General features: G+C 39.2%; 1 protein-coding gene across 1 annotated transcript in view; it reads left to right on the forward strand.

Moving 5' to 3' along the window:
• The window catches only part of WWC2 (WW and C2 domain containing 2), a 90906-nt gene that overhangs the window by 31753 nt on the left and 41856 nt on the right, over nucleotides 1–17297 (forward strand). Inside the window, exons 2-4 of the mRNA XM_088524643.1 lie at nucleotides 1129–1238; nucleotides 12436–12639; nucleotides 13597–13673. Of these exons, the coding sequence (XP_088380769.1) occupies nucleotides 1129–1238; nucleotides 12436–12639; nucleotides 13597–13673 (391 nt within the window). The remainder of the gene's footprint in view (nucleotides 1–1128; nucleotides 1239–12435; nucleotides 12640–13596; nucleotides 13674–17297) is intronic.

Raw genomic sequence — 17297 nt, forward strand, 5'->3', positions numbered from 1 at the left:
TTGCAAGGCAGCCACCCCATTTTGAGCAGCTTTGCTACTGGCCTATTGATTTCTTTGCCCCAGATCACTTTTTGTTGTTGTTTATCTGTGTTTTTAATGACTTTACAGTATTTCCATTCAGAAAAACAGATTGTGGAAAAGGGTCCTTGAAATTTTTAATATACACACCGTGCCTTCCTCCCATGTCTGGCCTCAGAGCTTACAAGTGGTGGTTTTTGTTTGTTTGTTTTCTGAGATATTCCCACCTGGAAACTCCTGGACTTTAAAGGTGAGAGCCAGCATAGACATACTGGGTTTAGTTTAAAAAGAAGGAAAATAAGTACCACAGAAGCTAACTTTTTGCTATACTGAAAAAAAAATGACTGTGACTGTCCAGTTTCATGATAAAATTTCCCAATTTAAAGATTTTTTTCTCGCCTTTTTTGTTTTTTAGTGACTCAGATGTAATTTCACATCTCGTATGGATTTTCTAACATTTTTCTCACTGTGTTTAAGTTTAGAGGTCTTGCACAACAATTTTTAATAGGCTATGAAGGGGCAAACTGATTTCTGAATTTGTTTAGAAACTTTATATTAAGTATTTGTTATCTTCATGTGATTACTTTGTGAGCCTTGGACAAGTATGAGGAAGTTGAGACGTGTTTGTGGCTTAAAGATTAAATCTGTCCCCACTGCAAGAATTTTGGACTGTAGGAGCTTTGTGCTTGTTGGTTCTTTGCAATTTCTGCATCTCTTTTTTTTAAGCTTTTTCCTACCTAAGGAATCACATGCATCAATAATAAATAGTAATGTTAGTAATGGCTTATTTGTAGGTGAATGATTTCTAAGTTAAACTTATGCTCCAGTTTTTATCAGTTGCATGTTTAAAACCTGTTGTTTATTGTTTAGTTACTCTAAAATATAGAAGGTGTTGCAGAAATTTTTCTTGTACGAAAAATGTTTGCAATAATTCATATAATGTTCTTGGAGCTAATACATTCAGAAGGATGGACAGGGGAATGATGGACTTTCTTTTTCTCAATGCTATCTAATAAACTCTAGCATTTGTTGCAGTAAGAATTAATACGAATAAGAAAGTTACGTAGGGAAGATAACAGCCGTAGTTTTAACCCATTCATTTCTTTTTAGGTTAACAAAGCCCTTGTCATTTGCGGATTGTGTTGGGGATGAACTGCCGTGGGGATGGGAAGCTGCATACGATCCTCAGATTGGTGTTTACTATATTGATCACGTCAACCGTAAGTATTTTTTCAGTTTGCTGTATAGATTATATAAGAAAGCTCCTCTAGAGTAGATTTTTCTGACGAGCTCCCAAGTAGGCCCCTAAACTAGAGTAGGAGTAGGCACAGATTTCTTGCAGGAGAGTTTAGTCGTAGTAATAATTGATGTTCAAGAGGCAGGCTGTCCTGTTTGCACAGGCTTTCGGGGGATGGCTGCAAATGTATTGCAGCTGGCCCAGTATTGTACACGTGACTCTTAATCTTTTTCTGTGGAAGAAGTCCATGTAATGTAGAGTAAATAAAGATAGTTTACATCTGTTGGTATCTGTAACGTATAGATGGTTTGGTGATTTTTAAATACTCAGGAATGCACAATGGTAGAAATAGTTGGATGTGAGTAATGGGAATTGACTCAGATCGAACCACAGAATGGAGCTATTCTAGATTAGCTAGAACGGAGGAAGGAGGCTTATTTGCATGTGGGATCTGGCAAATGTGTTATAGTTCTAAGTACAACATACTGCAAAATACATTCCTCCTATAAACAATGCTATATCCTGTAGTAATTGGAGAGGGACTGAGGAATCACGATGCTGGGGAAAGTTTGCGGGTCAAGTTCTGCTTCACACGTGCAGAGAGCTGGGGCTTGGACAGCCTGGTGTTCAGATTCTTGTGAAAATCCTAATCTAATTCAAGCAGTAATACTTAGTTGAGAAGAATGGTGTGTATTCATTTGCGTGCAGTTGTCTTTGTGTGGCTGCAACAAACAAGCATGGCTAGCTAGGTATTTGTTTCTCTTTTGTTAATATGTGTTATAGAGTACAAAACTGTAGCCTTCACTTTGGTATAGTTGGAGGTTTTCACCCATTGTTTGGTAGTGTGTTTGACTTGTTACATTAATACAAGTTGCTTTGTAGCAATCTCAGTGAAACTGTTTTGGAAAAGCAGTATTTTTTAGTCCTGCGAATGGTATTTTGTGCAGTGTTTTGATGAAAGCACTCCGAGTTGCTGGAAGGGAACCTTCCTAAGTGCTTTACAAGCAGGTCATTTGTGGGGACATAGAGAGTATAGCTTTTAGCTCATCTGTCCGCAGCGCAGATGTTGCTGCCAAAATACCTAGTATGGAGATAACTAGTAATCATTACAAAAAGAAAAAGGGTGGAAAAAAACCCAAAAAACTAAAGTTTTGTTTGTTTTATGATCAGACAGAGATTCCTGTGTTTTAGTTTGTACCTGTTGCTTTTCCTCCAGTCACCGGACACCACTAAAAAAGTCTGTCCTAGTTGTCCTTTCACCCTCCCTCCAGCTACTTAAATGCATTGGTAAGGTCCTCCCCTCAGTTTTCTCTTCTCCAGGCTCAACAATCCCAGCTCTCTCAGCATTTTCTCAGATGAGAGATGCTCCAGTCGCTTTAGCATCTTAGTGGCCTTTCATGGGCTTTGCTCCAGTATGCCCATGTCTCTCTCGAACTGGGTAACTCAGCGCTGGGCCCAGCACTCCAGATGTGCCCTCAAAAGAGCTGAGTGGAGGGGAACGATCCCCTTGCTTGACCTGCTGGCAGCACTTCCCTGCAGAGCCCAGGATACCATTGCTTTCTTTGCCCAAGGGTGCCTTGCTGGCTCGTGGTCAGCTTCTTGCTCGTCAGGACGCCCAGGTCCTCCTCTGTAGAGCAACTTTGCAGGAGGCGAAATGTAGGATGATGCAACACACTTTGCGAAACACTGACGGAGGTCATTTCTCTGTGAATATATTACTTCAATTAGGAGTCGTAATGGGTTGCTTTCAGCTTCAAGGGAGACAAGATTACAGACCATCTGTCAAGGCAGAACATGCATATGATGTGGGTAGCGACAACCATAAGGACCTAAATGCTGATCCTGTTGTTCAATAGTGCTTTGTCAGAGGCTGCCTGGAGGGATGTTGTTTGCTGAGCAGGGACTCAGGAATAACCCTCTTACAGGCATCCTCCTTCAGGAGAGACCAAAGATTTAGCTTGTTCTGTTCATGCTTACAGTGCTCACTGCACAACTGCACTTCTGTGTTCATCTTCTTTAACTGTCTGATTTGCAAATTTCTACCAACTTTCATGAACAACATGGTTAGGAACTTAGGCAAAGAAATAACCCAAACTTATTGTTCTACTCAATTACATATACATAAAGGCAAAAGAAACACTTTCACACTTTCCAAGATCTTTTGCAGGGTTTCTGATATCAGACTTCAAGTGGTTAAGATGAAAATACTTCTCCTAGTAATTGCTGGCATTTATGCCAGCATTATGCCAATATTGCTTGGATTTGCAAACACTTTTAAGCTGATAAAATCTCTGAAAGAAACAGTCCTGCTCTGTTGCTACCTCTGGCCTTTTATTCTGTCCCTACAATATTTTTGCTTATACTGGCATGAACACTTGCATGGCCAGACAGTGAATCAGATCAGGGAGCTGATTTGAGTGGAAACTAATCTGGCAAGGGAAAAAAAAAAAAGTTCCTATTTGTTCTCCTTTCCACACCCCTATTTATGCAAGTAAGGGAGGTAAGGCGACCTGGGGGCAAGAATAATACAGGTGTATCAAAGGAGGGTGGAAGGCACTGGGGGACAGCAGCCAAACGCTGGTTAAGAGAGTTTTGAAACAACCACCCTAACTGCCAAGCCCTGCGCCTGCTTCCCGGGAGGTGGGTTTCACTTGGAGGCCGTGCTTTCCACACGCTCGTCTTGGGTGGTCGTGGAGTCCTTCAGTGGCAGCTGCAGGAGTAGCTCCCCGCAACCAAAAAATACTTCAGAGGAGTTTTTCTAATTTCGTTTGACCCATGAAAGAAACTCTTTAGGTTGTAAGATTTTTGTGGTTTCATTTGCATACTGTGTAAATGGCATGAATATAGTCACAAAATAATAAGGCAGTGTTATTGTGGGTTTCTAATACCTTTATGTAAATTAATGCTTTGCTAATTTATATTTTGGATTTTATTTCTTGAATTTTGTGAGCTGTCATCACTATAAACCCTTTTAAAAATATAATACTAGCGTTTTTTGAACAACTTATAATTTCAACCTAATTACAGCAATTCATGTTTTGGCTGATTTAATTAGAGTATTAAGCAATTAAGTAGCTGTAATTGGTAGTAAATTTGGCCTCTACACAGAGAAAGTCATAGTTTGTTTTGAGGTGCTTTTGAATTTTTACCTGTGGCCTGTCAAGGTCTAGCAGCTGTTTGTTTTCTAAGTTATTTTATTTTAAATTTCAGTTAATTAGACTTCAACTTTAGAATAATATGTTTAGAAAAATTCTCAAAAAGCAAATGCCAGTGGACATTACTCTAAGGTAGACTTTTTAATCATGAATAAATAGTTGAACTTCAGTGAGCAGGTTTGTGTTTTCAGCTTCAAAGGAAGCCTGGTAAGAGACGTCCTTGGTACAGCTCTTTCTGATCAGCAGGATCATTCTTCAACTGTGCTGCTGCCAGATGCATTTTTTTTTTTTACTGCATCTGCATATTATGGTGGCTTTTCATTTGTTCCTGGATAAGGTTAGATGACAGATCTCCTGGTCTAAATTCGGAGAGCAACACAACAAAGAAGCTAGCAAGTACAGATTGTGAAAAAAAAAAAAAAAAGTCTATGACCACATTTTGATTTGCCTTAATGCTAGGCAAATGCTAGACTAGAGATACCAATCTATTATTACTGTGTTAATTTTGCATTGATGTGTTAAGATTCTGATACAAATTCCCACATGCTTGGAATTTGAGAGATTATTTTGTATGACTAGCTGATTTCCAGAAATATTACTAACAGCACTGAACACTCTAGTTTCCTTTACAATCTGAGAATTTACTGAGTCTAGAGATTAAAGGTTGTGGTTCTAAAATCTCTTTAAGACCTCTGCTTATCTGAAAGACTTCTGTTCTTGGCTTGATATGAACAGCCTGAGAGGATCCTGACTGGGAGAGATGTTCTGCCTTGCTTTCAGAGCCTGGCATATTCTTAAATAAGTGATCTCCTTGACTTCCAATTCTTATTTTCAGGCTCAGGAATAACCAGGCAAGAGTTTTTCTTTATAGCATCAATCTAGTTGGCTTATAAAACAAGCATGGTGCTGTTAGCACTGTTCAGTGACAGGAGTATTACAGAAAGGAACAGGGTAGCAGTATTTAAAAGATAAAGACAAGAGGGAATAGCTGCTCCTAACCTAGCTGTATTTCATCCACTTTCTTTTTGCCATTTTTTACTTTGTGTTGAATACAGTAATAGTCCTCTTTGCTCCCTGTCCCTGCTCTCCTCTGCAGAGAGAAGTTGAACATCCACCTTTTCTGCTCCTGCAGCTCCTCCCTGCTCCTAGTTTTAACTGTCCACTTCAGAAGCATGAATGCACATTTCATCCCTTTCCTAGGGGCTGCTTCCTACTGCTGCTGCATCCATGAAGAAAAATAAAAGTAAGAGGCAGAATAATGCTAAAAGGTGAGGAAGTGCAGAGGTAGGGATTCACATCTGCTTGGTTTGAGGCTAGAATTCATTGAATGACCCTATTTCCTCGCTTGATTTTCTTCTTTCTTAAAATTTAAAATCCTAGTCATTTACCTATGCAATTTGAAGTTCTAACACGGTCTTGTAGCCACAGGTTCTCCATTCCTTGTCATAGTCTTTAGGACTTTCCTGCCAGCTGAGACCTGTGTGACTGGTTTGTGCCACCTGAGACCTGTGTGACTGGTTTATCTAACATGGGGATTTTTGTGGATAGACTGGCTGGTCTCTGCTTCAGCCCAACATTAGTACATGTGCATCTATGAAAATACATAACATAGCATTCTTGGAGAGGGGAGAAACCTGAAAATGCTACTGTGAGTCTGCACTTACCATTAAGTTCAGGGCGCAGAGCTGTGTCTCTTGACCCGAAGTGTGTGCCGTTTGTTCCCACAACCTGTCACAATCTTTTAAGCAAGTGGAAGTATTTGGGAACTGCTCATAAAGACTCTTTAGCTACAGCAAGTACACATGGTCAAAATCCAGGTGCAGTGGGTTTTGCCTTGAATCTTATTTATAAATAAGGAACTTCCCTGCTCTCTGGCTGTTAAAGAGCTCCATAACGGTGGGAAGGGTTTAGAGTAATCTGATGCTGTCTGCAGAAGGAAAGCAAGGATAAGGACAGCTCTGGGTGGAAGAAGATCAGCTGATGACTTCTAAAAATGTATGTAAAGATCATTCCTGTTGGTATGAATCATAATTCTGACAGTCGCAGCAGCAGAACACAACCTACCTGTGGAGGGCTGGCTGACGTAGACCAAAATGCTCGGAATTCCTATCACACTTGGCTCTGAGATAAAGAGTCATTGTTATCTACGGGCTAGAGGAAACCAGTGAGCCAGAAGGCTGACTTGCTGTTCGACATTTCTTAGTAAAATCTCTGAATAAATATTTCTTGGAAGTCTACTCATGCTTGCTCAGTATAGCTGGAACATGTTCTCATTCTCTCCTTTCTCAAACGTGAGCATGCAATTATTTTACAGAAAAGTGAGGAAGGTTTCTGGAAGGGAAAAGGGCATGTCATTGGCAGGAAGCAAATTGTAGAGAACTTGAAGCATACCCTGAATAGCCTAATTTTCTTTCACGTCTCTCTTACTAACTTGTGTTTTATCCTATTATGCAGTAGAACATGATATTTTCATGTCCAACAATGTTTTAGATAATTCTGCAGCCAAAGTGTGTGTGATCTTGTAGGGCTGCACGGTCTTTCTGAAACCACTGGCTCTGAAATATACAGTTTTTTAAGGGTACCCATAGAACAAATACATCAATATAATACTACTGTATGATTTTTTTCCTCAAGGATGGGAATTGCTTTTCTTGTGATGGGCTTGAGTTGTCAGTATTTTAAGAAGGGGAAAGAGGAAAGGAAAAAAAAAATAATACAAAAAATGTTTCAGTCTCTGGTATGTAAATAAGGAGTGCATTCCTTCAGCCAGTCCTGTCACATTTTTTTGCTATTCTTCTTGAAACCAGTGCTCGTGTGTTTGCCTCCATTATCATGCATTAGTCCTTGCATCTGTTGCATCCTGTGACGTTTGTTACGCTACGCGAAACACAATGGAGTAATATTTGCTATTATTATTATTATTACTATTATTATTATTATTGGAGGGGGAGGTGGGGAGTAACCAGAGATCTCAGGTAAGAGAGATGTCAAGGTGCTTCCGAGGGGCTCCGGTGCTCCTGCGGCCTCGCGGCCACCCGCCTGCACCGGCGCTCAGGCTCGGAGCCGCAGATACGTGATTAAACAGACAATAGTGGAACAAGTGCCAAGTGCCGTCCCATCGTGTTTTCTCCTCTTGCTGTGTGTCCTTCTCAAGTAGCAGTCTAGCATCTCGCTGGCATTTTTGTTTGCGGGACCCCTTGAGAGTCCTTGCTCTTTAACCCTGTTGCCTAAATACAACCTGTCTGGCTGAGGATAGCTTAGACATAGGTCATTCTGGAGCCAGTCAACACTGTTGTTTTGTTTGGCAAGGGGAGGTGCTGGAAAAACTATTGCTTCCATGTATTGTTAATCCTGTAGTAAAAATGTCCAGTTCTCTCATTTTTACTACTAGGGCACCAGGGAGCCATTCCCTTCCCTGTGGGATTTTCTTATGGGATTTTAATTTCATGTATTTTAGAGAAATACCATCTACTGCAGATAAGCTAATAGTTTCCTTCTGTTAAAGTGAACTAAAAAAAAAAGAATTGGCAGAGCATTTTGATAGCAGACAGGAACATAACATCTGACATTAACTCATAAAAAATAGATATGCCTGAATATTCTATGTATAATATATATCTTATGTATAATTACCCAGGCCACACGTAATATTCTTTTGGTTAGAGCTTGCTTCAAGGGCAGTAAAGAAAGCCTTGGTATTTTGGCTTTGAATTCTTGCTTGGGCCAAATTCTTTGCTCGGTTTTAAGTGCATCGAACCTGGCTGGCAGCTAGCCACAAAGATATTGCATTTCATCAATAGCAGCATGATTAAAGGCAGCACTGAGTGCTTTTTTACATTGTGGGGGTATGGTAATTGCGGTGCTCAGGAATGTCCTTGGGTGGGGAATGCCATCCTGCTGCTGTGCCCTTCCTGGACCAGGCCTCGAGTGGTTTCTGTCTCAGAGAATTTCTCCCCTGTGTGAGCTAATCGCTCAGATCGCTAAAAATAGGAGAAAATAAATTGCGTTGTTTATAATTTTTCACAAATGTGTTAACTATGCACTTGCAGTAATTTATTTAAAATTAATTAGTTTTAAATCAAGATCTCTTAATAGAATTAAGTAATTTTGATTCACAAGTAAGTTTGCCGAATGCAGCTCGAAACAAGTCAAATGCGGAATGTATAACAGGGCATGTACGTTTTGTTGCTGTGGTTCATTATTTCGCATAGTGGTTGAACCGAGACAGTTAGCGTGTAAATAATTCTTTTGATCTAAATAGTGCTCTTTTTAGAGCCCGATGTCCTACTCCTTTTTGAAGATACATTTTTAAGGAAACGTTTTCTGTTCACATATAAGTTTACGCTACAGAAAATGGTGGCCAGTGTATCTTCATTTTCTCTGCAAGAAACAACTGACCTCTGGAATTCGCCTGTCTGGTAATAGAGAAATTTTTGAAGAGATCCTAATGAGGAGATTTCTTTGTTCTGGGCTCCTGAAGATTAAAACCATTTAGCTTGTGCTGGAACAGATACAACCTTAAAGCTTTCTAGTGTTTATGAATAGTGCTCACTTTTCACCTGAACAGAGGAAATAACATCTTACCATCACAAATCCAATCTTTGGTTTAAATATCATATCATTATTAAATCTTTAGCAAGCTGTTCACTCCGTAACCTGCACGAAACTATCCCAATAATAATCTTATACACACAACTTTGCCCTTCACACCAAGTACTTAAAACGTTCTTTTTTGTGGAAAAAAAAAAATCCTTACCCTTTTGGAATTTTAGGCTGACAATTACAAATATTTGTTTCTGAAAGAACAACCCTGCCTTTTTTTTTTTTTTTTTTTTTTTTTAATCCGAGTATTGGCTCTTGCAAGATGTGCTTGCTCAAATGAACTTACTTTCCAAAATGTAGTATTGTGGTACCAGGAGTATTATCTGTCTTCTTTTTTTCCTGTACAGGACAAAGTTACTGATTACAATTTAGAAGACTGAAAACTCTAAACGAGCAAGCATATGGTGCTATGTGCATGTGTGTGCCTATGTACATATATAAAATATATGGATAGATATAAAATGAACAACGTGCCAAACAAGTGATTTGCTTTTTGGGTTTTTTACAGCATGGTGTTTTGAGAAGATACACAGCAGAAAATACCTTTTTTAATTACAGGAATGTCTTCTCTGCTCGTGAAAATCAATGTGGGTGACAATTCTGGAATAGTCACTTCAGTTACGGTTTTGCTGGAGTGATTCTGTATTTTCTTAACGGAGCGTGCCTTCCAGGCTAAAATACCTTCCAGTGGCATCATCTCGGAATAGTTTGGCTAGTCAGCTTAGCCACACAGGCAGTTAGCCAAACTCCATGTCCTGAAATTACTGTATATGTATGCTTTTTAAAATGCAGGGTCATGTCTAGCTCATTTTATGACTATCTACCTACCTAAAAGGTGTTAACTCTTGTAATCATAGTGTTGTGTTGTGCATGTAGTTTTGAGAGACAAAAAGAAAACATTTGCTTGAATTTGTCAGCAATAAAAAAAAAAATCTGCTGTTCTGTTGATCGGCTTTGTCCTTGTCACGCAGTCACAAGGACAGGGCATCTGTAGGCCACCTTTTAGGACTCAGCAGGCTATGTTTGGTCTTTGGGCTGCATGTTGAGCAATCCTCACTTAAAACCTACAAGGCAATTACCTGCAACATGCTCGAAGATGAGACCTTCCAATCTTGTAAGATTATTCGGTGGCTGCTGGTGGCACTCTTAAAACACAATCACATCATTACAGTCTTCTGAAAAAACAACATAACTGCATTTATCCTATTTGTGCGCTGACCCATGAGAATCCTGCTTGATGCTCTTCATCCCACTTCACAAAAAGGGACACCTCTGAAAACCAGCACTTCTTATCTTGTGTAAATAGACGTGAAAGTGGAGGTGTGTTAAGCACAACTGCAGTAAGTGGCCGCAGACAGGGACATGTGTTGACCATTTGAGAGAGAAAAGGTATCGATTTGCTTCTTTCTGGGCCTGATGTCTTTGTGGAAAAGAGCAAGTGGTTAGAAACACAGATGTGAGTGTGCACAATGTCTGGGGCTATAGTTAGCTGTGGAGCGAGAGCCCCAGTTGGGGTTACTGGAAAACCAACTGTGTATAAAGCTTCTTTAATCTTTTATGCGCTACACTTGGGTTTACATGATGATTCTGCTTGCTTTGTGTACGTCCAAGAAATAACTTTCTTGGTAGAAATACAAAAGCTTGCCGTGTTTGTGGCAAGGAGAAGTGGTTGCTCACATGGTATGTGCATGTGTGTTTGTCAGTTATCATATAGACATTATCATATAGACACTTAAGGATTCCATAGGGCTTGTTTCATGGAAGATACTTTCTAGTATCCTCTTTTTGTTTCTGTGTTTTGGTTTATGTGATATTAGCACCCGAAAGGGCTGTTGAGAAACTATTAGTCACTGTGCTAAATTGTTATTAAGCAGAACCTGTCCTTTGCTGCTGCTGCTGTTACAAACTGTGGTCTCAAATCTATGGTTGAGAGAGTGCCTCCTCTCAAAAGTGCAGTTTCACTACAGTTCAAAGCAATTCCGCTATGGTTTGTTTTTCTTCTTGTCTTCATCCACATATTCCAACTGTTTTTCGCTGTTCCATGTGCCAACATAGGTTCTCACAGTGAAGCAATTTGGAGACCCAGGGTGCAAGAAAACTATCTCAGATTGACCTCTTTTCCCCTATGTTGGCAAAAATCCCCAAGTTTGCACTTAAATTCTTCAGTACTGAATATTCCTTTTTTGTCATCTACGTAGATTTTATAGTATGTAATTTACAAAGAAAATGCAGCATGGTACACAGTTTGCCTTCTGGTCTCAGATTTTTCATAAATATATCTTACAAACACTTTTTTTTAATGTTCATTGTTGTACATTTTTAAAATGTACAGTCAGAACTAAGTCAGGAAATGCTAATGATAAAATTGTACTTTCGGTTTGAATTCCTCTTTTTTGCATGTATAGATCAAGACAGTCAGATTGATCACACTGCATAAATTCCGCATGATATAGTGCTATATAGTGTGTTCAATCCCTTGCTGCAGTCATTCTATGCAAGCCTTCCATGAGGGTCCTAGCATTGAAATGGTTGATCTGAGGCCGTTGACAAGGGCCTGCTCTGGGCAACACGTTCTGGTTGCCCATGTAGTCGGTGGAAAGAGGGAGACACCTCAGAAAGGCAGCTCAGTCCCATGTATCGCAGGCCCCTCATTTAGTTGGGATGAAGTGCTCTCTGAAGGTGGCCTTCTACTTCTGCTAAGCATAGTAGAACAGTTGGATCTGATGCCAAGCAGTGATCTGGATAGAGCTGGGTGAGGAGATTTTGAGGATGAATGTTCTGTTAGCTACAGTGGAGAACAAGAAGCAGAAAAGAGGCTAGAGAACAAATCATCAATAGCATAGGTTTAAATTAACGAAGTGGGGAGGGCAGAAGAGGAAGGAATGGCTAACATTACATTTCTGTTCAGAAATCCATGTAATTTTAACATGTTGTATAAAAAACTTTTTATTGATCTTATTATCTCCAGATGCAAAAATAGAAGTAAAATGATATATATTTTAGTTTTAGAATGTGTTACTGATTAGATGTATAAATGAGCTTAGCATATAGCATTACACATGCAGCTTAAGTTCTAATTTTGTAGTCCCCTAAATACTGTTTCTCACAGACATGCTACTATGGCAAAGAAAAACTTTGCTAAAATCAGTATCTGCCTAATAACTAAAGACAAGCTAGACGAGCTACGATCTCAAATAGCAAGCACTATGCAAGCTAGAATTTAGAGTTCATTCAACTAATTAAAACCAAAGTGGGCTTCTCAGAGTTTTTAAGTTATGTAAACTGACATCATTCAGGATGAGTGTATTTTACCCCTTTCCTCCTCCCACCTACAACTGTTTGTTACAGGCAAAGAAGCAATTTAGTTGTGAGCAGATTCCAGCGGTGGTCTATTTAAAAACTTATTTTTCCTTCCCCATAAAGAAACAACACAGATAGAAGATCCCAGGAAACAATGGAGGCAAGAACAAGAGAGAATGTTGAAAGATTACCTTACGGTAGCCCAGGATGCCCTCAGTACTCAGAAACAACTGTACCAGGTGAAAGAACAGAGGCTGGCACTTGCACTGGATGAGTATGTACGACTGAATGATGCCTACAAAGAAAAATCAAGCTCTCGGACAAGCTGTAAGTACAGTAGAAAATACAATGTAACTTCTTTGATCTGTTCCTTGTAGGGGATCCTGTTTCACTTTAGTGAGTTTTATAGGTTTACTCTGAACATCTTGTACTCTGGCTTTTTTAGAGATAGCATCCCTACTTCTTTTTTTTTTTTTTTTTTTTTTTGATGTAAAGATATATGGAGAGAACTCTCATTTGCCTGATACAATTGAACTCCTTTGAGCTGTGATTTAGAGCAGTGGGCTTGTGAATCTATTTTGTCATGCAGTTTGTGAGAACAAAATTGCACCAAATCTAGGTGCAAAGTAAATAGGATCTCTTGTACAACATAGCTGCATGCCAGAATGACCCTACTGTGTTGACAGACAGCTCCAACCAACCAAGCAGGCAGCTTGTTTGCTGCTTCACAAGCGCAGTGTACAATAATTTTGCAACTTGTGCGCAGTGGTCAGGGATGAAGCGGATATGCATGTAATAATATTGGTGAGGAATTAGCACACAGTAAACTACTATGAGGCCTGTGTTGGAATTTTTGATTGAGCATCTTCCTTAAAAGAGGTTAGCATGATAAAAGCTGCATGCACATCTTGGGACGAACTGAGCAGTGGAGCTCTCAAGCTTCTGAATAAACCCACCTCTGCTTTCCAGAAGTCTCCATAGAAATTAGACCTCGAGGAAGAGGTCTTTCCAAGATACCTCAGCTAGAAGAACGGCAACAGAAAAAAAGGGATCGAAAGTCGGGGAAAGTGAGGTGCTACCTCTAGGTTGTGTCGTAGGCAGAGAGATACTAAATAATAGTAGGAGAGAACAGAAGGAAGTTTGATTATTCCTTTCCTGACATGCTGCTGTATAATAAAGATAGATATATATTTAAAGTATTTTTCTGCACTTCTATAATTGTAGATTTCAGATCAATACGAATTCTTCAAAGAAGGGGGCTGATTTTTTTTTTTTTTTTTTAAGTGTTCTCAGGCTCCTCATCAAGTACAAAGTATGACCCTGACATTCTGAAGGCTGAAATCTCCACTACCAGATTAAGGGTGAGAATGCTTAATTTAGATTCATTTGAATTCTCTGTGCGAAGTTTATGACTATAGAGTGCAAAACTTGAACTAGCAGGAGTATCTTTTTACTGGTACTGAAATGTCCCAATATTCTCATAAAAATTAAAACTGTCTCTGTTAATTTTAGGTAACACTTTTAGGTGAAACTGAAAAAATATTCTAATTAGATCTGGGTTTAAGTAAATCTAAATAGATAAATCTGATAACTCTTCTTAATTTATGGGGTTTTTTTTAAAAGAAAAATAAAAATAATCAGATGAAGCTGGAAAAGTAATAGGCCAAGATGAATTGCAGTTAGATGACTTTTACACATTTTGATCAGTTCTGTTCAGCAAGGTTACAAACACAGACTTCATACTACAGACATTGCTTTGGTTATCTCAATATGTAAAAGAATCATGATTCTTTTACACTAGAGTTTAGTCTCTAGTGAATTAATTTTAAGTAGAGAGGAAATGATGTGGAAGACATTGAAAATCTATAGAGGGAGTTCATTTATTTAAGCTATTGCATATGATGCTCTGCGGGTAGGCTGGGCTCTCTATAGTTACTGATGAAAAAAATTAGATCAGCCCATGCAGGTTAAAAAGGCAGCACCTCACTAGTGCTTGGGTGATGGAGGTTTTTGCATTGAGTAGAGACAGCCCAAGAGACCAGAGTTACTTAGCTCTTCCATTGCCCTCTCCTGGATTCTGCAGAGAGCAGCACTGCAGAAGCCTCGGAGAGTGACACACTTCACCTCCAGTGAGAGTTATCCGTAGGAGTATAAACGATTAATGATTAAAAGGAATGTGGAATGGCTCACAATTTAAACCATCTTAAGTTAGTGCTGAAATGTACAGATGTTGCCCTGCCCAGTCTCTGTTTGTAGTCCCTTGCTTTTTACGCACGAGGAAAGTGGTTGGTGAGAAAGCTCATTTCAGCAGCGAGGAGGTGGGAGGAAAATCTTTGAGGTTTAGGAGGGAGAGTCTAAGACGATAAGGAAGTAAGGCTGGTGGGAACAAGAATGGGAGAGGAATGGGAAGCAAGGGAGGGGGCTTCGTTCTGAAATGAGTAGAGCAGGAAGATACATTCCCCTTGCAAGTGGATCACTGGTATACTTAGAAAGTTAACAGTACTTACTGTTGGCGGGGAGGAAACACCCAACAAAATACAGCTATAGTCACTTCAAGGTCGAAGAAGGGAAATTCAGGCACGATCTTATGCTCAGTTTTTTTCTCATTACTTAGATTAGTGCATGCAGAAATACCAAATCAACTTTTGGCTACATATCTACAGATTGTCCATTCACTGAGGAGAGAGAGACAGTGTGTTAATCAGAGAAATTCATTTTTTGGAGGTGCCGTCCTGTCCGTGTTGCTTGTTGGAGTCAAGAATCAGTCACTCACTCTGCTGGTTCTTAACATCTGATTTATTGGCATTGCAAAATCCAAGTTATGAATGTGCCTAAAATAGGTGACCTGGATCTTGTCTGCAGAGTTTAGGAGGGTGCTGTCCAAGAATATCTGTATCAGCATAAATTGTTGTGTCATCCAAACCCACTGGATATGAAAATCATTGAGATAACAAAAAGTGAAGCCCTGTGATGCTAGGGCTGGAAAGTGGTTTTCGAGGAGGATGGCAAGAGAGGTATGACTGTATTATCATAGTTTGCCCTTATTCGAATGTTTGAGGATGCTTTGCTCGTGTGCAGCCTTTTGGCTTTCTGCTGTGTATGCATGTGTGGATTTGATGGGAAGAAGAGTTAGTCATTTGCAAGCTGCTAGCCAGCTGGTTAGGATTTTCACATTGCTTAGTGAACTATTAGCTCAGACATACTAAACCTGTTTCTCTCTCACCCTGGCTGAGGCTTAATGGCAATATCAGGTTAATGGTGGCTGGAGGGGGGAGAGCCAGCATTCGAGGAAGTTCTGAAATGGCCTTTGGCCTTTTCCTTGGTGCCTGTGCCTACTATGTGCATATGAAACTCTTTGGATGTGTGAATTACCTGTTCTGCAGTATGTCAGGCAGAATGACACAAATATGACAACCTTTAAATAAAAACAAGCTAGAGAAAAAGGTCCTTTCTCAAGAAGATTATAAATTGCAGGATGTGGTCTCACAATAGACAGTGAGTGGGGCTATTTGAGGTCAGAATTAGTCATCATAAGATAATCCAGACAATACAAAGCCTATTTGAACATAATATGTTTATGCATATACAGTAAGTAGGGGTTGCATCTTAGATAACAATAAATTTCTTATTTTATTCCATTAGTATTTGAGTGCTGGCATTAGCACTGGAGTGCTGGGGTAGAAGGGATTAGCCCAGAAGCCTAGTCAAAGATAAGATTTCAGTGCAGGGAAAAAGGTTAATGTTGAACAAGGAAGGAATTCAAAGCTTAGGCATGGAGGAAGGCTTCAAGATGCCGTCAGAAGAGATCTGTGAGGCAGGAGACTTAGGAAGAAATGCAGAAGCACTAGGAAAGGGTTGAAGGATAAAACAAGTACAAAGATGCGAAAAAGAGGGAGTTTTATAAAAGTCTTGAAGGGGAAGACAAGGAGCACAAGAATAGTTTAATATGGTACAGTAAACACAGCCTTTGTTATCATGTAGGTGGCATTCAGGTGGGTTAACATATCTAATTCACATATCTTGATAATGAAATGATGAATTACAGCAGAAGACACTCAGAAAAATGATTTCAAGGAAAACATAAGGGTTTCTGAGAGATTCAGTCTTCTAAGTTGAAATCAAGTATGCCATGTGCTATTCTAAATTCACACTTCTGCTTTTAAAGGTTTAGACATTCCATGCTTCTAGGAAAAGTTGGGAGTTCATTTATATGTGTTTTAAACATTGCATGGAACTTGGAGGTGACACTGCATCAGTTGATTGGAAGAATTGAGACAGATTATTGGGATTTAGGGGGGTGTTAAAAATCTTATTTAGTTCTCTGTTCTGCTTAACTGCAGGAATGTGTCATGTAGTCAGGTCATGTATAGTTAATGAGAGCTTGAACGTGGATTTAGGATTATGCTCAATTTCCAGGATGGTCAAAGTAAAGGTGGAGCAGCTAGGGATGCTAGTTTTCAATATCTTGAAACAAATCCTTAATTTAGCTAATGAATTTCCCTTTGGAGAAAAGGGAGATTGAAAGCATTTTATTTCTGTCACAGAAAATTCATTAGCCAAAAACAAACAATTCAAATGCCTAAGTATCATTCTGAAACCCATATAAAGGAAAGCAGATTAGTGGGGGTTTTTGTTTGTTTGTTCGTATTTTTTAAACATACAAAGCATTTTGAGTTTTTCTGAAGATATAACAGTTGGTGATGCTCAATACTTTGGTTATCTGACATGCTGGGAATCTCCCATTTTCTCATTGAAAGAATAGGACTGAATAGGAAATCTAAGGGGAGCTGAATGAAGAAATTCTAAGACAAATTTGGAGATTAATTTCAGTCACTGAAGTGATATACTTATTTGCTGATATGTTTATGTTAATATATTCCATTTTTTCATAAGACTAAATATCTTAAGAAAAACATATAAGCAAGCAGAGTATTAGAACTTCAAAGTGAGAGGTGAGAGCAGGGGACTTTTTAACTTTTACTCTC

This window comes from Tinamus guttatus, unplaced genomic scaffold, assembly GCF_059628265.1.
Source record: "Tinamus guttatus ecotype Peru unplaced genomic scaffold, ASM5962826v1 Tinamus_guttatus_pri_ptg000213l, whole genome shotgun sequence".
In the NCBI taxonomy this organism is placed as follows: domain Eukaryota; kingdom Metazoa; phylum Chordata; class Aves; order Tinamiformes; family Tinamidae; genus Tinamus; species Tinamus guttatus.